General features: G+C 41.2%; 1 protein-coding gene across 4 annotated transcripts in view; it reads right to left on the bottom strand.

Moving 5' to 3' along the window:
- The window catches only part of MEGF11 (multiple EGF like domains 11), a 493435-nt gene that overhangs the window by 194692 nt on the left and 275246 nt on the right, over window positions 1-23497 (bottom strand). For all 4 annotated transcript variants that reach the window (XR_011559978.1, XM_070762671.1, XM_070762669.1 and 1 more), the window contains one exon: window positions 12523-12659. Coding sequence is in view for 3 of the 4 variants with exons in the window: in XM_070762671.1 (XP_070618772.1) it covers window positions 12523-12659 (137 nt within the window). In the remaining variant the exon portion in view is untranslated. The remainder of the gene's footprint in view (window positions 1-12522; window positions 12660-23497) is intronic.

Raw genomic sequence — 23497 nt, forward strand, 5'->3', positions numbered from 1 at the left:
GGGCAAGATGTATACTCTGTAAACCACTTAGAGAGGGCTAAGAAGGAGGGAGGGAGGGAGGGAGGGAGGAAGGAACAAGGAAGGAAGGAAGGAAGGAAGGAAGGAAGGAAAGAAGGAAGGAACCTCGAGTCGGTCAAGATCAAATTCCTGGCAGTGGGCAGTCACCCTGAAATACTCTATTCTCGCCACTGTGGTTCACCATGGCTCAGCATTCATACAGGTTACAGAATACTGAAGTTAGTAGAGTCCTTGGATGTCTTCTAGTTCAATCCCCTGCTCAAGCAGGAGACTTTATACTATTCTAGACAAGTGCTGTCCAGTCTCTTCTTAAAAAACCTCCAGGGATGGAGTGCCCATAACTTATGAAAGCAAGCAAGTCGTACTACCACTGATTAAACTGCCATGCAGAGAAGATACTGTTAAGCAATTTTTTGTTGGTCATTTTACACAGAATACAAAGCGTGAAAATATGACAGTAAGAGAGACAATATTTTAGTAAATATTGCTTGCCTGGAAAAAAAAATGCAGCAATAAAATTGCTTAATAGGAAAAAGAATATACAGCGGCTGATTTAATTTAATATAATTTTGACCAGAAACAAACAGGCTGTGAAAAACCTCAACTCGTTTGGCTGTTATATATACTTCTGCATGAGTTTATCATCTGTGATAGTGATTTTAAGGCATTTTAGTTGGTGGAACTGTCTTCTGTTACCTTTTAAAACAGAAATATTACTTTTAATGTTTGGGATGAAGTTAATTAAGAACTGGTTTACATATTTAGATAATTAAACACGGAACATCATTGCTGAAGGTAAATGGTTCAAAGCAGGGGTGGTATTCACTTACTATCTCTATCCGTGTGCAAATGTGGGCAAGTGTGCTTTGCTCACACATGGGCCTAGCATGCAGGCACATTGCTTCAAAATGCCCCTAAATAGGACAAAATAATGCCTGAACCCAGTGAAGGGCAACCAAAATTTTAACTACCACATTGTGGGTGTGCCTTATGCATTTTCTTTCAACATCTTTCAGTGCAAATTGGGTGCTCTGGGGTGGAGCTCCACTTTTGCTACCTCACTGCATTCCCCCCATCTGGCCAGTAGCTCACCCCTGCCTGAACCGGTCTGAAGTAGCTGACTGACCATCAAAGTAAATGCTTCCAAATAGATCCACCTCTGGAAAGCTACTTTATTAAGATGCACAATTCTAGGCTTTATGGAATGCGGTTTTGTTACTGGGAGTTATTTCTGGGTGTGTTTATGTAGTGCAGTAAAACCTCACAGGTATGTCCTGAATATTTATAGTCTTAAAAACGGCCCATTTTTTCTCGAAATGAACTGTCCAGATTCCTCTAATTCAAATACTGTATATCAAAGTGGCATCTCACTGCAAATATCTCTTAGGCCAATGGTCCCCAATCAGTAAAAGGAGCTGAGGCGAGGACGGGAGCTCACTCATCACATGGTGCGTGGGTCTCGAACCTGGGCTGCTGGTTTTCCAGGTGACAAGCCCAGCATCTTAACTCCTGGGCCATCTTGCTGCCTCTTTTCTTGGGCTCCTGCTAGAGTCAATCCAACAGAGATTCCCCGGGGATGGGCTCACGTAGAAGCCCAAAAGAATTTCCACCATTCTTGTGGCCCGTCTTTGGACCCGTTCAATTTTGTCAATATCTTTTTGTAGGTGAGGTCTCCAGAACTGAACACAGTATTCCAAATGTGGGCTGGTGAGACCACATTTGGAATACTGTGTTCAGTTCTGGAGACCTCACCTACAAAAAGATATTGACAAAATTGAACGGGTCCAAAGACGGGCTACAAGAATGGTGGAAGGTCTTAAGCATAAAATGTATCAGGAAAGACTTAATGAACTCAATCTGTATAGTCTGGAGGACAGAAGGAAAAGGGGGGACATGATCGAAACATTTAAATATGTTAAAGGGTTAAATAAGGTCCAGGAGGGAAGTGTTTTTAATAGGAAAGTGAACACAAGAACAAGGGGACACAATCTGAAGTTAGTTGGGGGAAAGATCAAAAGCAACGTGAGAAAATATTATTTCACTGAAAGAGTAGTAGATCCTTGGAACAAACTTCCAGCAGACGTGGTTGGTAAATCCACAGTAACTGAATTTAAACATCCCTGGGATAAACATATATCCATTGTAAGCTAAAATACAGGAAATAGTATAAGGGCAGACTAGATGGACCAGGAGGTCTTTTTCTGCCGTCGGTCTTCTATGTTTCTATGTTTCTAAAAGCTTAGAAGAATAAACCGTTAGTGCTGGTGACAGACTCAGATTGGATCATGCTGTTGGCAACACTTCCTGGCTGATGGAGAAACACACACGCCCCGCTGTCACCCGCTCCAAACACACTTTGCTTGTTTAAGCAGAAAAACACAAGGCTCATCGAGATGAATAGGCTGCTGACACCTCACTATATCATCCTGTATTTATAGGCACTATCTAGCCTCTAAAAAACCCCCCAAACCTCTGTGCCTTCATCCATTTACATAATTAGTAGCCCTTTGCTCCCCGGGCCTTGCTTCTCCGTGGTTTATCCCTTTGCTACCTTGGGAAGATCAAATAGACTCCGACCAGTGAATTTCACACAGTGTAAATGTCTGACTTCCTATCCTATCAATCCCGAAAGACTATTAGGGGTGAAAACACACTGCTCGGTTAAATTATACCCCGACCGAATGCGGCCCCCTTGCCCCTGTGATTCTTGCTCCGTTTTCCATTTCATCCTCCTTATCTCCAGAGAGCTACTTTACAGCCGTTCTTTGGGGCTTTAATAATAAGTGCATAATTATTTCGGCTTGGGTTAATATACTTGTCAGCAGTAGAGTTAATGGCCACAATTTCACAAAATATTAAACACGACCATGCTTTGTTTAACATATTATATACATGTAACAAATACTGCTTCCTTTTATGAACAGTGATAAGAGTGGAGGCAGCCCAATTGTATAAAAGTGGTATGTTTTTATCTTACACAGACAAAAAAACGATGTTGCACTTCGAAACATTTAAACTCTATGTCCCCCTTGCACGATTTTGCTTCTGTGCATGTGCAGAAAGCAAAAATGTGTCGAAATCTCACAGAGGGATGCTCATGCATGTGCGATTTCAGCAATTTTTTGCTTCCACGCATGGGTGGAATATTATCATTATCATTATCATTATCATTATCATTATCATTATCATTATCATTATCATTATCATTATCATTATCATTATCTTTATCTTTATCATTATCATTATCATTATCATTATCATTATTAATTTTTTATTATTATTATTTATTAGATTTGTATGCCGCCCCTCTTTGAGGACTTGGAGTGGCTCACAACAACAATAAATATAATAAAATACAAATCCAATATAAACTATATTAAAAAAAACCTTATTATAAAAACTAACAATTCTATAAACAATCATACCAATCTCATCTGTTGAGTCAGAAAGGTAAGAGGAGAAATTAATCCCCCCATGCTTGGCGGTATAGATGGGTCTTCCAATTTTTATGGAAGGCAAGGAGGGTGGGGGCAATTTGAATCTCAGGAGGGAGTTGATTCCAGAGGGCCGGGGCCACCACAGAGAAGGCTAGATGACCTACAAGGCAGTAGTGGATTCTAAATCCCGCTGCTACTGGTTGCACAGAAGCATCTTGGGCAGTTGGACAGAGCCTCCCGCAAGCCACCACTGCTACAAGGTCCTCTCCAACTCTGTTAATCGGTCTCTAAATTGTCAAATTATTCAAAATGCACAACTGTCCCCTACTGACCAGAAGCAAAACCGCAGTTGACTTCTCAAATTTTAGTGACTAAGACGTTTTAATCAAATATTTACATCAACGTTCATGCTTTATTGTCTTCATTTACTAGGCAGAAATTTACAAGCTATCTTTAAAGGAGCAGAAGACTGAGCTTCCAGCTGGGATGCTACTAAAAAAAAAAAATTCTATTCGTAGGAATATTTTTAAATTATCTAAAGGTCACTGATAAGTAGGTTTTGGTTTAGAATGGTAAAAGAGATTGCATTGTAAGAGAAAACAAGAAGTCTCATTTTTTTTGAAAAATAGGCTGGTTTGTTTGTTTGTTTATTTGTTTATTCCTTCCTTCCTTCCTTCCTTCCTTCATTCATTTATTGGATTTGTATGCCGCCCCTCTCCGTGGACTCGGGGCGGCTAACAACAGTGATAAAAACAGCATGTAACAATCCAATACTAAAACAACTAAAAAACCCTTGTTATAAAACCAGACATACATACAGACATACCATGCATAAATGGTAGAGGCCTAGGGGGAAAGAATATCTCAGTTCCCCAAGGCCTGATGGCAGAGGTGGGTTTTAAGGAGCTTACGAAAGGCGAGGAGGGTGGGGGCAATTCTGATCTCTGGGGGGAGTTGGTTCCAGAGGGCCGGGGCCACCACAGAGAAGGCTCCTCCCCTGGGTCCCGCCAAATGACATTGTTTAGTTGACGGGACCCGGAGAAGGCCCACTCTGTGGGACCTAATCGGTCGCTGGGACTCGTGCGGCAGAAGGCGGTCCCGGAGATAATAATTTAAAGGTACAATAAAAGCATGAAGGCATAGAAAAACAAAGAGTGTCTGTTAATTAAATTTAATGGAAAATGTTAGTTAAAAATTTAACTAAAGCTAGACACGAAAGTTGGAATTGCAGGAGTTTTGGCTTTAAAACTTTATTTCACGAATTGGGAGCCATGTTCCTTCGGCGAACAGGGGACAGACTAAGAACTCTGCAGGATAGAGGGGAGAAAAAAAGCTAAAATTCATGGCTTCCTCTTGAGGGAATTAATTGATGCAACGGCAACACATTTGCATATCGTGTAAACATGGAGTGTTCCCTCTTAAATTTATGGCTGCAAATATCTAAATTAAATTAAATTTAATCCATTATGCTTTATAAGGGACATTTAAAAAACCCACAGCAACCTAACTAATAATAAAAATGGGGATTGTTGCCAATGAAAATGTTAGAAGCGATAATATCTCTCTGGAAAAAATGCAACTCATTTCCAGGAGAGCTATGAAGCGTTTAGGAAAAAAGGTTCCTTGTTTTTGCTTTTGCTCTCCTTCAAAGGGCGAATTTCCCATTTCAAGGGCGCACAGTTTCTTGACTTCCAACTTGGGCAGCCAAAAATATGAATGATAAATATAAAATATAGACAGGTAAACTGAAGCTTACATTGTATATAGCGGCAGGTGTGTGTTTGTATTTTTGTGTATCTGCTGGTTAATGATCACAATAATTTGTGTGTGTGTGTGTGTGTGTGTTGTTGAGTTGGCTGTGTGACTTTGAGCCAATTACCAGGAGACATTGAGTTCTAGTCCCGCCTTAGGCATAGGCTGATGGAGTGGTTTTGGGCCAATCACAAGAAGACATTGAGTTCTAGTCCTGCCTTAGGCATGAAGGCTGATGGGGTGACTTTGGGCCAATCACCAGACGACATTGAGTTCTAGTCCCGCCTTAGGCATGAAGGCTGATGGGGTGACTTTGGGCCAATCACCAGAAGACATTGAGTTCTAGTCCCGCCTTAGGCATGAAGGCTGATGGGGTGACTTTGGGCCAATCACCAGAAGACATTGAGTTCTAGTCCCGCCTTAGGCATGAAGGCTGATGGGGTGACTTTGGGCCAATCACCAGAAGACATTGAGTTCTAGTCCCGCCTTAGGCACAGAAGGCTGACGGGGTGGCTTGGGGCCAATCACCAGAAGACATTGAGCTCTAGTTTCATCTTAGGCAGGAGAGCTGACTGATGACCTTGGGCCATTCCCTCTCTATCAGACTAACCCACCTCACAGGGTTGTTGTGGGGAAATATATAAGGGAAAAAAAGTATTGGTTATATTCACCACCTTGAGTTATTTGTAAAAGTAATAAAGGCTGACAGTATACAAACAAATAAATAATAAACAAACAAATAAAAATAAACTTGTCCAAATAAGAATTTTTGAAGACATTTCAAGATCAAAACTTTTGCCAATTCCGGAGAGCCAAGAACAATGAGTCCAGATGTTTCTAATGCCACCACCAGAAGTCTCACTGATCATTTCAGATTATTACCTTTTTAGCCAGCATGAAAAAAAGCTATTGACTTATTTATTTATTAGATTTGTATGCCGCCCCTCTCCGCAGACTCGGGGCGGCTCACAACAAAACAAAACAATTCATGACAAATCTAATAAGTATAATTTAAAATATTTTAAAAAACCCATTTACTAAGCAAACATACATACAAACATACCATGCATAAATTGTACATGCCCGGGGGAGATGTCTTAGTTCCCCCATCCCTGACGACCAAGGTGGGTTTTAAGGAGCTTACGGAAGTCAAGGAGAGTAGGGGCAGTTCTAATCTCTGGGGGGAGCTGGTTCCAGAGAGTTGGGGCCGCCACAGAGAAGGCTCTTCCCCTGGGGCCCACCAACCAACATTGTTTAGTTGACGGGACCCGGAGAAGGCCCACTCTGTGGGACCTAATCGGTCGCTGGGATTCGTGCGGCAGAAGGCGGTCCTGGAGATATTCTGGTCCGATGCCATGAAGGGCTTTAAAGGTCATAACCAACACTTTGAATTGTGACCGGAAATTGATCGGCAACCAATGCAGACTGCAGAGTGTTGGTGAAACATGGGCATACCTAGGGAAGCCCATGACTGCTCTCGCAGCTGCATTCTGACTTATTTGCAATTTTGGTAAGCATGCCAGATTTAGAAAATTTATTTCCCAGTCCAAGGTTGGGTTATCAAAAACACCCCAACCCATCCTAAAATTTGTGTTTCAGAATACACTGCTCTGAAAGTGCTTTTTGTTTAAATGATGGTTTTGCACACAATTTTCTTGAAAGCATTTTTTCTATGGTTTTTAGATTAGATTAGATTAGATCAGATCAGATTAGATTACTAGAGTTGGAAGGGATCTTGTAGGTCATCTAATCCACCCCTTGCTCAAGCAGGAGTCCCTAGCCATTTCAAACAAATGGCAGTCTAGTCTCCTTTGAAAGTCTCAAGTGTTGGAGCTCCCGTGACCTCTGTAGGCAAACTGTTCCACTGGCTGATCGCTCTCACTGTCAGAAAGTTCCTCCTTATTTCCAAGTTGAATTCCTCCTTGGTCAGTTTCCATCCATTATTCTTTGTCCGGCCTCCTGGTGCTTTGGAAAAACATCCTGACCCCCTCCTGTGGCAGCCCGTCAAATATTGGAAGACCACTATCCACTGTCCCTGGGTCCTTCTCTTTGCCAGACTGTCCATGTTCAGTTCCTGCAACCGCTCTTTGTACGTTTTAGTTTCCAGACCCTTTATCATCCTGGTTGCTCACTTCTGCACTTTCTCTAGAGTCTTGGTGTCTTTTTTGTAATGTGATGATCAAAACTGGATGCAGTACTCTATGTGTGGTCACTTGTGTGAATGTTCTGTAATACAGGCAATCCCTGGCGTATGGTCACAATTCAGCCAGAAATTTCTGTTTGTTAAGTGAATTTTGCCCCGTTTGACAACTTATCTTGCCCTAGTTGTTAAGTGAATTACGTCAGTTGTTAGGTTAATAACATGGCTGTTAAGTAAATCTGGCTTCTCTGTGAGTTTGCTGGTCAGAAGTTCACAAAACCTGATTGTTAGTACATGGTACTCACCAGTATTTGGGGTTGCCATGTATGTAGTTTGTACCTTTATAGATGCAATATGCCTTTAAGGACTTTGGCTGGTTCGCCATAAGAGGGCGCCAGCACTCTCTCCCGATGATGACATTGGAGAGCTCATTCATTCTTTGCCTTTACCTTGAGGGGGGAGTATATTCTGCTTCGTGCTGCTATGTGCGGTTTGTTGTTTATTTCTGCTTTGTGCTTGCAAATATGTATATATGTAAATAATACTTGTTTAGAATAGAATAGAATAGAATAGAATAGAATAGAATTTTATTGGCCAAGTGTGATTGGACACACAAGGAATTTGTCTTGGTGCCTATGCTCTCAGCGTACATAAAATAAAATATACATTTGTCAAGAATCATGTGGTACGACACTTAATGATTGTCATAGGGGTCAAATAAGCAATGAAGAAGCAATATTAATAAAAATCTTAGGATATAAGCAACAAGTTTATTATTATTTATTATTTATTTATTATTTGGATTTGTATGCCGCCCCTCTCCGAAGACTCGGGGCGGCTCACAACAAGTGTAAAACAAATCATAAATAATTCAATTAATTAAAATATTTAAAGATTTAAAAAACCCCATATACTAACAGACACACACACAGGCATACCATGTATAAATTAAATGTGCCCAGGGGGAGATGTTTAGTTCCCCCATGCCTTACAGTCATACAGTCAACATGGGAGGAAGTGGGTGATAGGAATGATGAGAAAAACTAGTAGAATAGAAGTGCAGATTTAGTAGAAAGTCTGACAGTGTTGAGGGAATTATTTGTTTAGTAGAGTGATGGCGTTCGGAAAAAAACCTGTTCTTGTGTCTAGTTGTCTTGGTGTGCAGTGCTCTGTAGCGACGTTTTGAAGGTAGGAGTTGAAACAATTTGTGTCCAGGATGTGAGGGGTCAGTAAATATTTTCCCCGCCCTCTTTTTGACTTGTGCAGTATACAGGTCCTCAATGGAAGGCAGGTTGGCAGCAATTGTTTTTTCTACAAACTATCACACATCCACACTTTTACCTTAAACTCTGCTCTGCATATGTCGAAGGTCTTGCAGAGATATACTAACACTGATCACACGACACTGTCATAAATATTAGTCAGCTGCCAAGTCTGCGGAGAGGGGCGGCATACAAATCCAATCAATCAATCAATCAATCAATCAATCAATCAATCAATCAATCAGTGTCTCAAATTTGATGACGGGACCATGGGATCCTGCTACGGTTGTAACTGTGAAAAATGGTCATAAATCACTGTTTCGAATGCAGTTGTAACTTTCAATGGCCACTAATTGAACTGTTGTGAGTGTTGTAAGTTGAGGACTACCTGTATATCAGGGGCCTCCAACCTTGGCAACTTTAAGACTTGTGGATTTGAGCTCCAATAATTCTTCAGCCAGTTGTCCAGTTGCAGAGGTTGGCGACCCTTGTTGTATATAGTTTGTAATTACTGTTGAACAGCTACTATGCAAAATCAGAGAACTTTATTTAATTTTTAAAGAAATAACCAGGTTCCACTGATATATCGGTTCAAGAATACAAATCTATGCATGACCTGCGTCAAATACCTAATATTCTATCCCTGTTACCTGCTTCCTAAAAACAATAACCAGAAATCCTTTCATATTTTCTAAATGAGGGGTTGGGGAAAATGTTTCTGAGCCTTTCATTTGATTTCCATCCAATCTGTGTTTTGGCTTGTTGCCTTCTATCTCTCAGTGGTGCTATTTTCAATTTGATGTGATTGTTTATTTATACTTCTCTCTCTCTAAGATATATGAGCTGCCCTGAGAATTTGTTAGCTGGGGATGAGAGATAAATCTTTCAAGAAATAAAATAAGAATCTTGGATTGCATAACATTTCTTTACTATATTTACAATGTTTCTCGTAAATGATTTAGTGTCTTGTGAGCAATTAAAAATTAATGCTTTTATTAGGACATAAATTTATGGACATTGGTGGACCAGAGTTGCTAGTTTAACTGCCCAGGGACTGCTTTCTAAAGCCTTCAGGGATCCTTAGGTCATTTCATCTGAGACAACAGTACAGATAGTCCTTGACTTACAACAGTCCATTTAGTGACCATTCAAAGTTACTTATGACCATTTTTCATACTTACCACCGTTGAAGCATCCCCATGGACACATGATCAAAATTCAGACTCTTGGAAACTGATTAGAATATAATTCTGTATTGGCCAAGTGTGATTAGATCAGAGGATAATCAGAATGGCAGAAAAAACAATGGCTGCCAACCTGCCTTCCATTGAGGACCTGTATACTGCATGAGTCAAAAAGAGGATTGTGAAAATATTTACTGACCCCTCGCACCGTGGACATAAATTGTTTCAACTCCTACCCTCAAAACAACGCTATAGAGCACTGCACACCAAGACAACTAGACACAAGAACATTTTTTCCCAAACGCCGTCACTCTGCTGAACAAATAATTCCCTCACCACTGTCAAACTATTCACTCAGGCTGCATTACTATTACTATTAGTCTTCTGATCATTCCTATCACCCATCTCCTCCCACTTATGATTGTATGACTGTAATTTGTTGCTTGTATTATTATCTTTTCTTTTAATTGTTTTTAAATTGTAGTATTAATTGGATTACATTATTGTTCTGTTTTTATATATGCTGTGAGCCACCCCAAGACACTGGAGAGGGGCGGCATACAAATCCAATTAAATAAATAAATAATTTGACTGTAATTTGAATAATAATAATAATAATAATAATAATAATAATAATTTATTATTATTATTATTATTATTATTATTATTATTATTATTATTATTATTCCTCCTTACGAATTATATTTATATTGTTTCCTGATTGCTTATTTGTAATATATGACAATCATTAAGTGTTGTACCTTATGATTCCTGACAAAAGTATCTTTTCTTTTATGTACACTGAGAGCATATGCACCAAAGACAAATTACTTGTTTGGCCAATAAAGAATCTATTCTGTTCTGTTCTGTCCTGTTCTGTTCCATTCTATTCTACACACAAGGAACTTTTTTCCGGTGTGTAAATGTACATATTGCAATTGAAAGATCATTAACATTGTCATTGTAAAATACATTGATCTTAAAACATATTTAAACTGGTTCAACTGGTATTTACAGGCCCTCATTTTACCCACCTCAGAAGGATGGAAAGCTGAGTCAACCTTGAGACGGTGGTGAGATTTGAACTGCCGAACTGCAGCTAGCACTCAGCTGAACTACCCTGCAATGCTGTACTTTAACCACTGTGCCACCTCGGCTCCAGGACAGGAATTTCATTGAGGGCATCAAGGTTGTGTTTGAATTTGGGGGCCCAGGGTGGGGAGGGCTGGGGTGGCATGACCAGCTTGATGTCACTCATGTCAGGAGCGCCTGTGGGCTCCCAAGCTCCGTTTCAGCTGTGATGGCCCTCTGTAACCCTCACCGGTAAAAATGGAGCTCGGGAGGACCACATGCAGCCCTCTCAAGCTCCTTTTTCACTGGCAGAGGCACTGCGTGATAGTCCTTCGCTGTTTCCACGCCCAACTCATTGCAGCCAACTCACAGCCAACTCACCACGTGACAATTTAACAATTCTATTTAATTTAAATTTTAAATACATTTTTTAAATAAATATTTTTGGTTTTGCCCTTCCCATTTTATTCCTTGTTCCTTCTTTTGCATCCTTTCTTTAATGATTCTATTCCACCTTTTCTTTGAGGTTAATGTTTCCAAATGTAAAATAATGCACTTGGGGAAAAGGAATCCTCAATCTGAGTATTGTATTGGCAGTTCTGTGTTAGCAAAAACTTCAGAAGAGAAGGATTTAGGGGCAGTGATTTCTGACAGTCTCAAAATGGGTGAGCAGTGTGGTCGGGCAGTAGGAAAAGCAAGTAGGATGCTTGGCTGCATAGCTAGAGGTCTAACAAGCAGGAAGAGGGAGATTATGATCCTGCTATATAGAGCGCTGGTGAGACCACATTTGGAATACTGTGTCCAGTTCTGGAGACCTCACCTACAAAAAGATATTGACAAAATTGAACGGGTCCAAAGACGGGCTACAAGAATGGTAGAAGGTCTTAAGCATAAAAGCGTATCAGGAAAGACTTAATGAACTCAATCTGTATAGTCTGGAGGACAGAAGGGAAAGGGGGGACATGATCGAAACATTTAAATATGTTAAAGGGTTAAATAAGGTCCAGGAGGGAAATGTTTTTAATAGGAAAGTGAGCACAAGAACAAGGGGACACAATCTGAAGTTAGTTGGAGGAAAGATCAAAAGCAACATGAGAAAATATTATTTTACTGAAAGAGTAGTAGATCCTTGGAACAAACTTCCAGCAGACGTGGTAGATAAATCCACAGCAACTGAATTTAAACATGCCTGGGATAAACATAGATCCATCCTAAGATAAAATACAGGAAATAGTATAAGGGCAGACTAGATGGACCATGAGATCTTTTTCTGCCGTCAGACTTCTATGTTTCTATGTTTCTAATCTCCTGTGTCAAGTTGTCCCGCATCAAGCTAGTTGCGGCATGTTGACCATGACAAGTTAGCCGTGGCGAATTGTCATGGATTCTATACTAGAAGACCTCCAAGGTCCTTTCCAGCTCTACTCTGATTGACTGATTGAAATTGCCTCTGTTTGAAAACTGTTAAAACTTTTCCCTGGGATGTTGATCTAATCAAGCCCAACCTGGACTTCGTATAGCAGGTCATTCAGCCGTTCACTCTCATCCCAGCATCTAAAAGTGGTTAGAATCCTGGAAGGAATGTGCACGCAAAAACGATTTTTCTGGGTGTACAGAAATGCAAACATAGGTTCCCCTTATCTGACTTCAAGGCCTACCTGTCTCCCATATACCCTGCAGTACACAGGCAGACTCCTGTCACGTGGTCGCATTGTCCTCCATTGTGGCAAGGGCATTCCTGGCTGCAGTTGACCCCATATGTTCCTGATGGGCAAGGTTGCGCGCACACAGAACCCTAAGAGAGAGGGAGAGAAAGAAAGAAAGAAAGAAAGAGACAGAGGTACTGTCAAATTATTGGCTGAGTGAAGGATAAGTGAATGTTTTTAGTTTTTAGGATGTTTTTTTTAAAGTCTTTTAAGTGTTATTAATTGGATCAAATTGTTTTATTATGCATTCTATGTTTGTTGTGAGCCGCCCCGAGTCCACGGAGAAGGGCGGCATACAAATCTAATTAATAATAATAAATAATAAATAATAAATAATAAATAATAAATAATAAATAATAAATAATAAATAATAAATAATAAATAATAAATAATAAATAATAAATAATAAATAATAAATAATAAATAATAAATAATAAATAATAAATAATAAATAATAAATAATAAATAATAAATAATAAATAATAAATAATAAATAATAAATAATAAATAATAAATAATAAATAATAAATAATAAATAATAAATAATAAATAATAAATAATAAATAATAAATAATAAATAATAAATAATAAATAATAAATAATAAATAATAAATAATAAATAATAAATAATATTTATTCATTCATTCATTCATTCACTCACTCACTCACTTATTTATTTATTTATTTATTAGATTTGTATGCCGCCCCTTTCTGTAGACTCGGGGCAGCTCACAACACAATAAAACAGTTCATGACAAATTTAATAATTTACCATTTAAAATTTAAAATAGTTAAAAAACCCCATTTTTAAACAGACATACCTACAAACATACCATACATAAATTATATAGGCCTGGGGGAGATATCTAAATTCTCCCATGCCTGACGACAAAGGTGGGTTTTGAGGAGTTTACGAAAGGCAAGGAGGGTAGGGGCAGTTCTAATCTCTGGGGGGAGCTGGTTCCAGAGAGCCGGGGCCACCACAGAGAAGGCTCTTCCCCTGGGGCCTGCCAACCGACATTGTTTAGTTGACGGGACCTGGAGAAGGCTGACTCTGTGGGACCTAATCGGTTGCTGGGATTCGTGCAGCAGAAGGTGGTCTCAGAGATAATAAATAAATAAATAAATAAATAAATAAATAAATAAATAAATAAATAAATAAATAAATAAATAAATATTGGCGGTTTTTAAGAAGAGGCTGGAATACCATTTGTCTGGAGTGGTATAGGGCAGTGATGATGAACCTTTTTTCCCTTAGGTGCTGAAAGAGTGTGGGTGGGTGCTATCGCACATGCATGAGTGCCCACATCCATAATTCAATGCCTGGGGAGGGTGAAAACAGTTTTCTCTGCACACCGGAGGCCCTCTGGAGGCTGGAAACGGCCTGTTTTCCAATTTCTGGTGGGCCCAGTAGGCTCATGTTTCACCCTCCCCAGGCTCCAAAGGCTTCCCTGGAGCCGGGGGGGAGGGTAAAAACACCCTCCCCCATCCCCCCGGAGGCTCTTTGGAAGCCAAAAACTCCCTCCCAGAGCCTCTGTGCTAGCAAAAAACCAGCTGGCTGGTACATACATGCACATTGGAGCTAAGCTAGGGCAACAGACGTGGTAGATAAATCCACAGTAACTGAATTTAAACATGCCTGGGATAAACATATATCCATACTAACATAAAATACAGAAAATAGTATAAGGGCAGACTAGATGGACCACGAGGTCTTTTTCTGCCGTCAGAATTCTATGTTTCTAACTGTGGCACCCATGCCATAGGTTCGCCATGACTGGTATGGGGTCTCCAGCCTAAGCTGAGAAAGGGACCTCCAAGGTAACCTGTTTGGGATAACAAAAAAATCAAATGTCAAATCCCCCACCCCAATATCTTCACGTAATAATGTTGTTCCAACAGGAATTTAAAAAGTGGGATTTTGGATTTGCCCAGGGCTTTGCATTATGGTTGTGGGCACTCGCTTCTGGCACCCGAGCCAAAAAAGGTTCCCCATCACTAGCATCCTTGCTGCCACTGTTGCACATTTATGACAGCCACAGCATCCTGACATGTCCCATTGCACTTCCCTGTGTGCCATTTGCTTAATGACTGCAACAAAACAAACCTCATACATCAATGTGGTCGTATGATGCTTTACTTTAGGACCGCATTGCTTAGCAACAGAGTTGCCCCTTGGTAAGTGAGGACTACCTCTATAGACAATGATTTATTTATTTATTATTTATTTATTAATCAGATTTGTATGCCGCCCCTCTCCATAGACTCGGGGCGGCTAACAACAGTAAAAAGACAATATGAACAAATCTAATATTAAAAGTAATGTAAAAAACCCCAATTTAAGAAACCAATGATACATACAGACATACCATGCATAAAATTTATAAGCCTAGGGGGAAGGGAATATCTCAATTCCCCCATGCCTGACGACAGAGGTGGGTTTTAAGGAGCTTACGAAAGGCAAGGAGGGTGGGGGCAAGTCTGATATCTGAGGGGAGTTGGTTCCAGAGGATCGGGGCCGCCACAGAGAAGGCTCTTTCCCTGGCTCCCGCCAAACAACATTGTTTAGTCGACGGGACCCGGAGAAGGCCAACTCTGTGTGACCTAACTGGTCGCTGGGATTTGTGTGTTAATAATAATAATAATAATAATAATAATAATAATAATAATAATAATAATAATTTATTGGATTTGTATGCCGCCCCTCTCCGCAGACTCGGGGCGGCTAACAATAATAATAAACACAACATGTACAATCCAATAATAAAAAAACAACTAAAAACCCCTATTATAAAACCAAACATACACACAAACATACCATGCATAACTTGTTATGGCCTAGGGGGAAGAACTATCTCAACTCCATGCCTGGCGGTATAAATGAGTCTTGAGTAGTTTACGAAAAACAGGGAGGGTGGGGGCAGTTCTAATCACCGGGGGGGGGTTGGTTCCAGAGGGCCGGGGCCGCCACAGAGAAGGCTCTTCCCCTGGGGTCTGCCAACCGACATTGTTTAGTTGACGGGAGCCGGAGAAGGCCCACTCTGTGGGACCTAATCGCTCGCTGGGATTCGTGCAGCAGAAGGCGGTCTCAGAGATAATAAACAAACAAACAAACAAACAAACAAACAAACAAATAAATAAATAAATAAATATTGGACCTTATCGGTCGCTGGGATTCGTGCGGTAGCAGGCGGTTCCAGAGGTAATCTGGTCCATTGCCATGTAGGGCTTTAAAGGTCATGACCAACACTTTGAATTGTGCTGGCATTCTTTCCAAGTTCGTATCCCCTGGATCAGAGATCTTGCATTTCTAAGCAGGTATTTATTTAATCCTCCTGATTATATCTTCAAATGTTCCAGGTACTTACTCTCTGAATATTAAACAACAACAACGCACGCTCTTCTGAGAGAAGGTGGTAGCTCGGGAGTAGTCCCTCATGGCCACTTCAGAGAAAGCTCGTATTGCTCAATGATTTAAATTTGTCTCTCACTCTTCTGTTGCTAAAAATATAAAACCTATAAAAGCCTATGTAACTATTTGCCTGTTTGTAGATTGACTGCAGTAGATGGGGTGGCAATCAGCCATCTCATCTAATTTCTCCATCCTGTTTCTTCCCTTTAGACAAATGAGCAGAAAACATTTTAGAAAAGAAAAGAAAGGACATATTGACTAATCTCTGGGCTGATAAAAGTGGGGAAAAAAATCCAGAAATTTGGAGTCATTTGATATGTTAATCAGGTCAGTTAAGGACCTAATAGCTGATCCATGCAACATATATCAACCTAGGTGTTGTGGTTAGCTCTGGCCCAGCTCCTGCCCCAAGGACTGTGGATGTGGGGGAGACATCTACATGCTGCAGGCCTGTTTTGCCCCCGGTGGAATCTGATGATGAAGGCTCCTCTGACCAAGAAGACATGAGTGACAGGGAGGAGGAGAGTGTGGCAGACAGCTCAGAAGGAGATCAATTATCTCTCTCCTCCTTGGATTCAGAACAAGAGTTAATGATACAGCCAGGCATGCTGAGAGGGATGCATAGGCAACAACAACTGAGAGATTATTATCAAAGAAAATGAGGCCACCTGTGGTTGGGTGGGGCTGTGGTAATTAGTAAGGCTGCTATAAAGAGCAGCCTGTGGGTTTGGCCATTGTGGAGGATTATCTGATCGTTGTGTTTCGTGACTGCTTTACAGACTTTGACCTTTTGTGTGCTGATTTTCCCCCGCTTTGAAACTAAAGCAGAGCAAAGTGTGTTTCACTTTGTGAAAGAAGAAGGACTGTGAATTGCCTCACAGCTGCAAGCTAAGTATCACAGAACTGATAAGGGACTTGTACCAATTACCAGTTTGTTTGGAGACCAGTGCTCTTTGCTATAACAAAAGAGGGCTTAGGTTAAGTGAATTTTCATTATAAAGAACATTGTTTTGAATTTTCAAACGTGTGTGTGTGTCTGAAATTTGCACCTGTGAATTTTTGGGAGGAGTCTACCAGAGAGCCCGACAGAACAGAATGTAAACCCAGCCTTCTAATTTATGCATCAATGTATGGCATGAATTCAGAACATGGATTAGCTTCATTCAATACTCAACCGTCTATGTAACCCTACAAGTTGAGATAATAGATTAATTAAATAACCAAGTTAAGTTTGCTTAACTGGGTTATTTAATCACTGACTAGATCTTATTCTTCAAGATCCTTCAGAATATCAGTTGCCAAGAAGAGAATGTGGCTTTTATTATTAAACCACTCTACTAAGCAGGACACCAACATCTTTCCTTGGACTTAAGATGGTGACCCCGAAGCTGTGCAAAAGAAAGACATCATTGCTCATCTTACAAGCCATCTGGGTTCTTTGACCTCCAGTACAAAAGCTCATTTTGGATTAATTTGCTCATGTCCAGAAATGCAAACCATTTATTTAACCTCATCATAACACACTTCCTCATTCCGTTTCAAAAGAAGACACGCTTCCTATTTTTGTAAGCCACCCAGACTCACACTGAGAGGAGTGGGTGGTCATACAAATTTTCTTAAATAAATATTGAGAAAGCAACATTCCAAAGTTCACCTCTCAGGAGGAGTAGGAGGGGGTGGTGGTGGTGTCTTCAGGGACAGATGCAAAATAACAAGGTTGGAAGGGACCTTGGAGGTTTTCAGGTCCAATCCCCTGCTCAAGCAGGAGACCCTATAGATTTAGATTTATTAGATTTGTATGCCGCCCCTCTCCACAGACTCGGTGCGGCTCACAACAAATGAAACAATATACAACAAATCTAATATTTAAAAGTAACTAAAACCCCTTATTAAAAGCAAGACATACACACAAACATACCATGCATAAACTGTATAGGCCCGGGGGAGATGTCTCAATTCCCCCATGCCTGATGGCAGAGGTGGGTTTTAAGGAGTTTACAAAAGGCAAGGAGGGTGGGGGCAATTCTAATCTCCGGGGGGAGCTGGTTCCAGAGGGCCGGGGCTGCCACAGAGAAGGCTCTTCCCCTACACCTGTGATGGTGATCCTAAAGCATGCATGCCACAGGTGGCACAGGAAGCCATATCTGCTGGCACACGAACTCAGCTACTGCGTGCATGGTGTATGGTGGTCGGCTGATTTTCGGCTGACATGGAGGCTCTGGGAGAGTATTTTAGGCCTCCAGAGCACCTCCCATGGGAAAGGGGAAGCCGTTTTCGCCCTCCGCAAACTCCAAGAAAGCCTCTGGAGCCTGGGGAAAGAGAAAAATGGGTATACCAGGCCCACCAGCAGTTGGGAAACGGGTGAGTGGAAGAGCATGGGGGTATCTCTACATGGGGCTACCTTTGAAAAGTATTCGGAAACTTCAGATCGTGCAGAATGCGGCTGCAAAAGCTATCATGGGCATTCCCAGATATGCCTATGTTTCGTCATTACTCCGCAGCCTGCACTGGCTGCAGATCAGTTTCCGGTCACAATTCAAAGTGTTGGTTATGACCTATAAAGCCCTACATGGCATTGGACCAGAATACCTCTGGGACCGCCTTCTGCCACACAAATCCCATTGACTGATTAGGTCCCATAGAGTTGGCCTTCTCCGGGTCCTGTCGATGAAACAATGCCATCTGGCGGGACCCATGGGAAGAGCCTTTTCTGTGGCGGCCCTGGCCCTTTGGAATCAGCTCCCCCTGAATATTAGGACTGCCCCCACGCTCCTTGCCTTTTGCAAAGTTTTGAAAACTCATCTATGTCACCAGGCATGGAGGAATTGATATATCCTTAGCTGCCTTTAACTTTATGGATGGTGCGTTTGGGCTGTATGACTGTTTTAATAGGGGTTTTTTAAAGATTGTTTTAACATTGGATTTGTATATGATGGTGAATGCTGGCTGGGGAATTCTGGGAGTTGAAGTCCAGAATACACTGTTCTAGGTGCTTCACTCCTTGATTAGTTTTCATCCATTGTTTCTTCTCTTCTCTGATGCCTTGGATAATAGGTTGACCCCATCTTCTTTGTGGCAGCCCCTCAAATGTTGGAACATTGCTATCATGTCACCCCATGTCCTTCTTTTCAGACTAGATGTACCCAATCCCTGCAACCATTCATCATATGTTCTAGCCCAGTGATGGCGAACCTATGGCACGGGTGCCACAGGTAGCACGCGGAGCCGTATCTGCTGGCACGCGAGCTGTTGCCCTAGCTCAGCTCCAATGTGCATGTGTGTGCCGGACAGCTGATTTTTGGCTCACACAGAGGCTTTGGGAGGGTGTTTTTGGCTTCCAGAGAGCCTCCTGGGGAATGTAAGGGGGTGTTTTTTCCCTCTCCCGGCTCCAGGGAAGTATTTGGAGCCTGGAGAGGGCAAAACACAAGCCTACTGGGCCCACCAGAAGTTGGGAAACAGGCTGTTTCCGGCCTCCAGAGGGCCTCTGGGGGGTGCGGGGGTGGGGGGAGCTGTTTTTGTCCTCCCAAGACATTGAATTATGGGCGTGGGAACTCATGCATGCACGAAAGCACGCATGCACGCGCTTTCGGCACCCGAGGGAAAAAAGGTTTGCCATCACTGTTCTAGCCTCTAGGTGGTAGGGAGAAATAAATCAGAATTTAAAAAAAGCCAATCCATTTAGTAGATGGCAACAGCTCGCGTGCCAGCAGATATGGCTCCGTGTGCCACCTGTGGCACCCGTGCCATAGGGGGGACATGATCGAAACATTTAAATATGTTAAAGGGTTAAATAAGGTTCAGGAGGGAAGTGTTTTTAATAGGAAAGTGAACACAAGAACAAGGGGGCACAATCTGAGGTTAGTTGGGTGAAAGATCAAAAGCAACATGAGAAAATATTATTTCACTGAAAGAGTAGTAGATCCTTGGAACAAACTTCCAGCAGACGTGGTTGGTAAATCCACAGTAACTGAATTTAAACATGCCTGGGATAAACATATATCCATTGTAAGATGAAATACAGGAAATAGTATAAGGGCAGACTAGATGGACCATGAGGTCTTTTTCTGCCGTCAGTCTTCTATGTTTCTATGTTTCTATTTTGAAGGAGCAGAAGATAAATACTATTGATGCTCTTAAACTTTGGAGTTAGAGAAGACTCCTGAGAATACCAAACACAACCAAGAAAATAACAAAATGAATCACCAAATTACTCCAAAACTTTTATTTGAAGTATAAATGACCAGGCTTAAATGACTGTACTTTGGACCCTCACTAAGATCATCATAAGGCATCTATAATTTTGAGTCCCAAGTCAAATCAAAATGAACCTCATTAATAACATAAAGTTACATATGACCTGCAGGGAATGTTTCTTCAAATAAACCACTGAGCTGTGGAGTTGCAGTGGTGAAAATGCGGTATTGCAGGCTAACTAAGCCCACTGCCAAGAGTTTGATCCTGAAGGGCTCATGGTTGGCTCAGCCTTTCATCCTTCTGAGGTTAGTAAAATGAGGACTCGGATTGTTGGGGGCCATAGGCTGACTCTGTAAACTGCTTAGAGAGGCCGTAAAGCACTATGAAGTGCCATATAAATCTAAGTGCTACTGCTATAAAGTTTATTTTAAGGTATGAAATTGTTTGTCACATCTTTTTCCTTTATTTGTTTGTTTGTTTGTTTATCTATCTATCTATCTATCTATCTATCTATCTATCTATCTATCTATCTATCTATCTATCTATCTATCTATTGGATTTGTATGCCGCCCCGAGTCTACGGAGAGTCTACAAATCCAATAAATAAATGAACGAACGAACGAACAAACGAACAAACAAACAAACAAACAAACAAACAAACAAACAAGAAAGCAAAATCTCTGAAGTCCAATATAGATATTCTGCGGAGCATAATCTCCCAGCCATTCATCAGGTCTTTCTGCTTGTACATTCCAGTTGGCTGCAGCCAGAAGCCAAATTCCAAGACTTTCAAAATCCAGTAAAAGAAGAAAAAGTTTCACTTGTGTTATAGCCATGCTGAAATTTTCTTTTTCTTTTCTTTTTATGAAATCCCCCGAGAGGCTTAAACTCACAATCTCAGTATTTGTAAACACAGTACTTTTACTTAGAAATTCATCTCCTTCCCCAAGCAGACTCTCCAAACCTCGGCTTTGTCCCAGGGGGAAAAACAATCTGAAATATGATTTTTAAGAAACTTCCAAGCATCCTTTCCCAGGATCTAGTCTGTATTAATGTAGGTGAAACGCTTATGGCTCAACCTGGCTTGTTGGCAGAAGAGAATTTTTGCAGTTACCCTATTAATTTTGGTTTTCCTATTTTCTGCAGGGTGTTTTTAACCCTGCAGCAATTATATTGTATTGATTCAAGCCTGCAGGTTATGTTGTAGTCTCTGTTTCGGTGTGATGTACAACTAGTGCAAATCACAGTGCTGTGCCACAGATGTATCACACATCAGCTTGGCACCAACTTTCAGGTCGTGCCACTAGGAATAGGCCAGAGGCCGGAGCGATTCCATTCATTCTAGGTTTTTTATTCATCTTTCTAGTTTTGTTTATTTATTGCATTTTAGCTGTTTTGGATGCTATCCAGGAGATGTACTTCTCCAAGCGGTGTGGGTTATGACACTTCTGCAAAACAATAATGTATTCACTGCAGTAAATAAGATTACGTGTTATTTTTATTACTTCTTGCCAAGCAAGATTGTGATAAGTAAAAAAGAAATTCTGCTTGATTTACTTGCATAAAATTTTGGTCACTGCAATATAGAAAAGGATGTTGTGAAAGAGTGCAGAGAAGAGCAACCCAAGATGATTAAGGGGCTAGAGGTTAAAACATATGAAGAATGGCTGCAGGAACTGGGTATGTCAATTCTACTGAAGCAGGAGATGGGATGGCTCAGTGGCAAAGATGCTGAGCTTGTTGATCGAAAGGTCGGCACTGCGGCAATTCGAATCCCTAGTGCCGCCTAACTGGGTGAGCTCCTGTTGCTCACAGTCACTCATGCCCTTATCACCTCGAGGGTCGACTACTCGCACGCTCTCTACATGTGGCTACCTTTGAAGTGTGTTCGGAAACTTCAAATTGTGCAGAATGCAGCCGCGCGAGCGGTCCTGGGTCTCTCTAGATATACCCATATCTCTCCAACACTCTGCGGACTGCACTGGTTGCCGATTGGTTTACGGACACAATTCAAAGTGTTAGTAATGACCAACAAAGCCCTACATGGCATCGGACCAGATAATTACAGGACCACCTTCTGCTGCATAAATCCCAGCGGCCGCTTAGGTCCATAAAATTGGCCTTCTCCAGGTCCCATCAACCAGACAATGTCATTTGGCGGGGCCTAGGGGAAGAGCCTTCTCTGTGGGGGCCCAGCCCTCTGGAATCAGTTCCGCCCCAGAGATTCGTACTGCCCCCACCCTCCTCGCCTTCCGCAAGAGTCTTAAGACTCACCTATGTCGCCAGGCCTGGGACAATTAGATCTTGCCCCCCTTGCCCCCCTGACCAATAAGTGTGATGCATGGTGTGATTGGACTGTTTGATTGATTAATACATTGGGAGTTTAGCTGTAGTTTTTAAAAATGTATTAGATTTGTCTTGTATGCTTTGTTTCTATGTTTATTCTATATTATTATCCGAGATTTTGGAGAAGGATGGTATTCAAATCTAATTAATAGTAATAGTAATAGTAATAGTAATAGTAATAATTAAAACGTAAAACGCTTAAAACCCTCTTCCCCCTAGGCCTTTACAATTCTATGCATGGTATGTATGTATGTATGTATCGTTTTTTATATTAATGGGCTTTTAATTATTTCTAACATCAGACTACTATTGTACACTGCTTTATTGTTGCTGTTAGCCGCCCTGAGTCTCCGGAGAGGGGCGGCATACAAATCCAATCAATCAATCAATCAATCAATCAATCAATCAATCAACAACTAACTAACTAACTAACTAACTAACTAACTAACTAACTAACTAACTAACTAACTAACTAACTAACTAATAATACTTCTCCCAGCTTCTGCCAACCTAGCAGTTTGAAAGCACATTAAAAAAATGCAAGTAGAAAAAATAGTGAACACTTTTGGTGGGAAGATAACAGTGCTCAGTGCACCTTCATTGTTTAGTAATGCCATCCACATGGCCACAGAGATGTCTTCGGACAGAGCTAGCTCTTCAGCTTTGAAATGGAGATGAACACCACCCCCTAGAGTCAGGAACCACTAGCACATAAGTGCGAGGGGAACTGTTACCTGTACCTGGTCTACTGAAAGGAAGGACTAGGGGTGACTTGATAATGGCGCTCCAATATTTGAGGGGCCACAAAGAAGAAGGGGTCAATCTATTCCCTAAAGCACCTGAAGGCAGGGCAAGAAGCAATGGATGGAAACTAATAAAAGAGAAATGAATTTTCGGTCAGTGAGAAAAATCCACCTCATTTACTGCGATAGGAAAAACATACCCAGAGCCCAGAAGGGAAAAAAAGAAAGAAAA

This window comes from Erythrolamprus reginae, chromosome 10 (genome assembly GCF_031021105.1).
Source record: "Erythrolamprus reginae isolate rEryReg1 chromosome 10, rEryReg1.hap1, whole genome shotgun sequence".
NCBI lineage: Eukaryota > Metazoa > Chordata > Lepidosauria > Squamata > Dipsadidae > Erythrolamprus > Erythrolamprus reginae.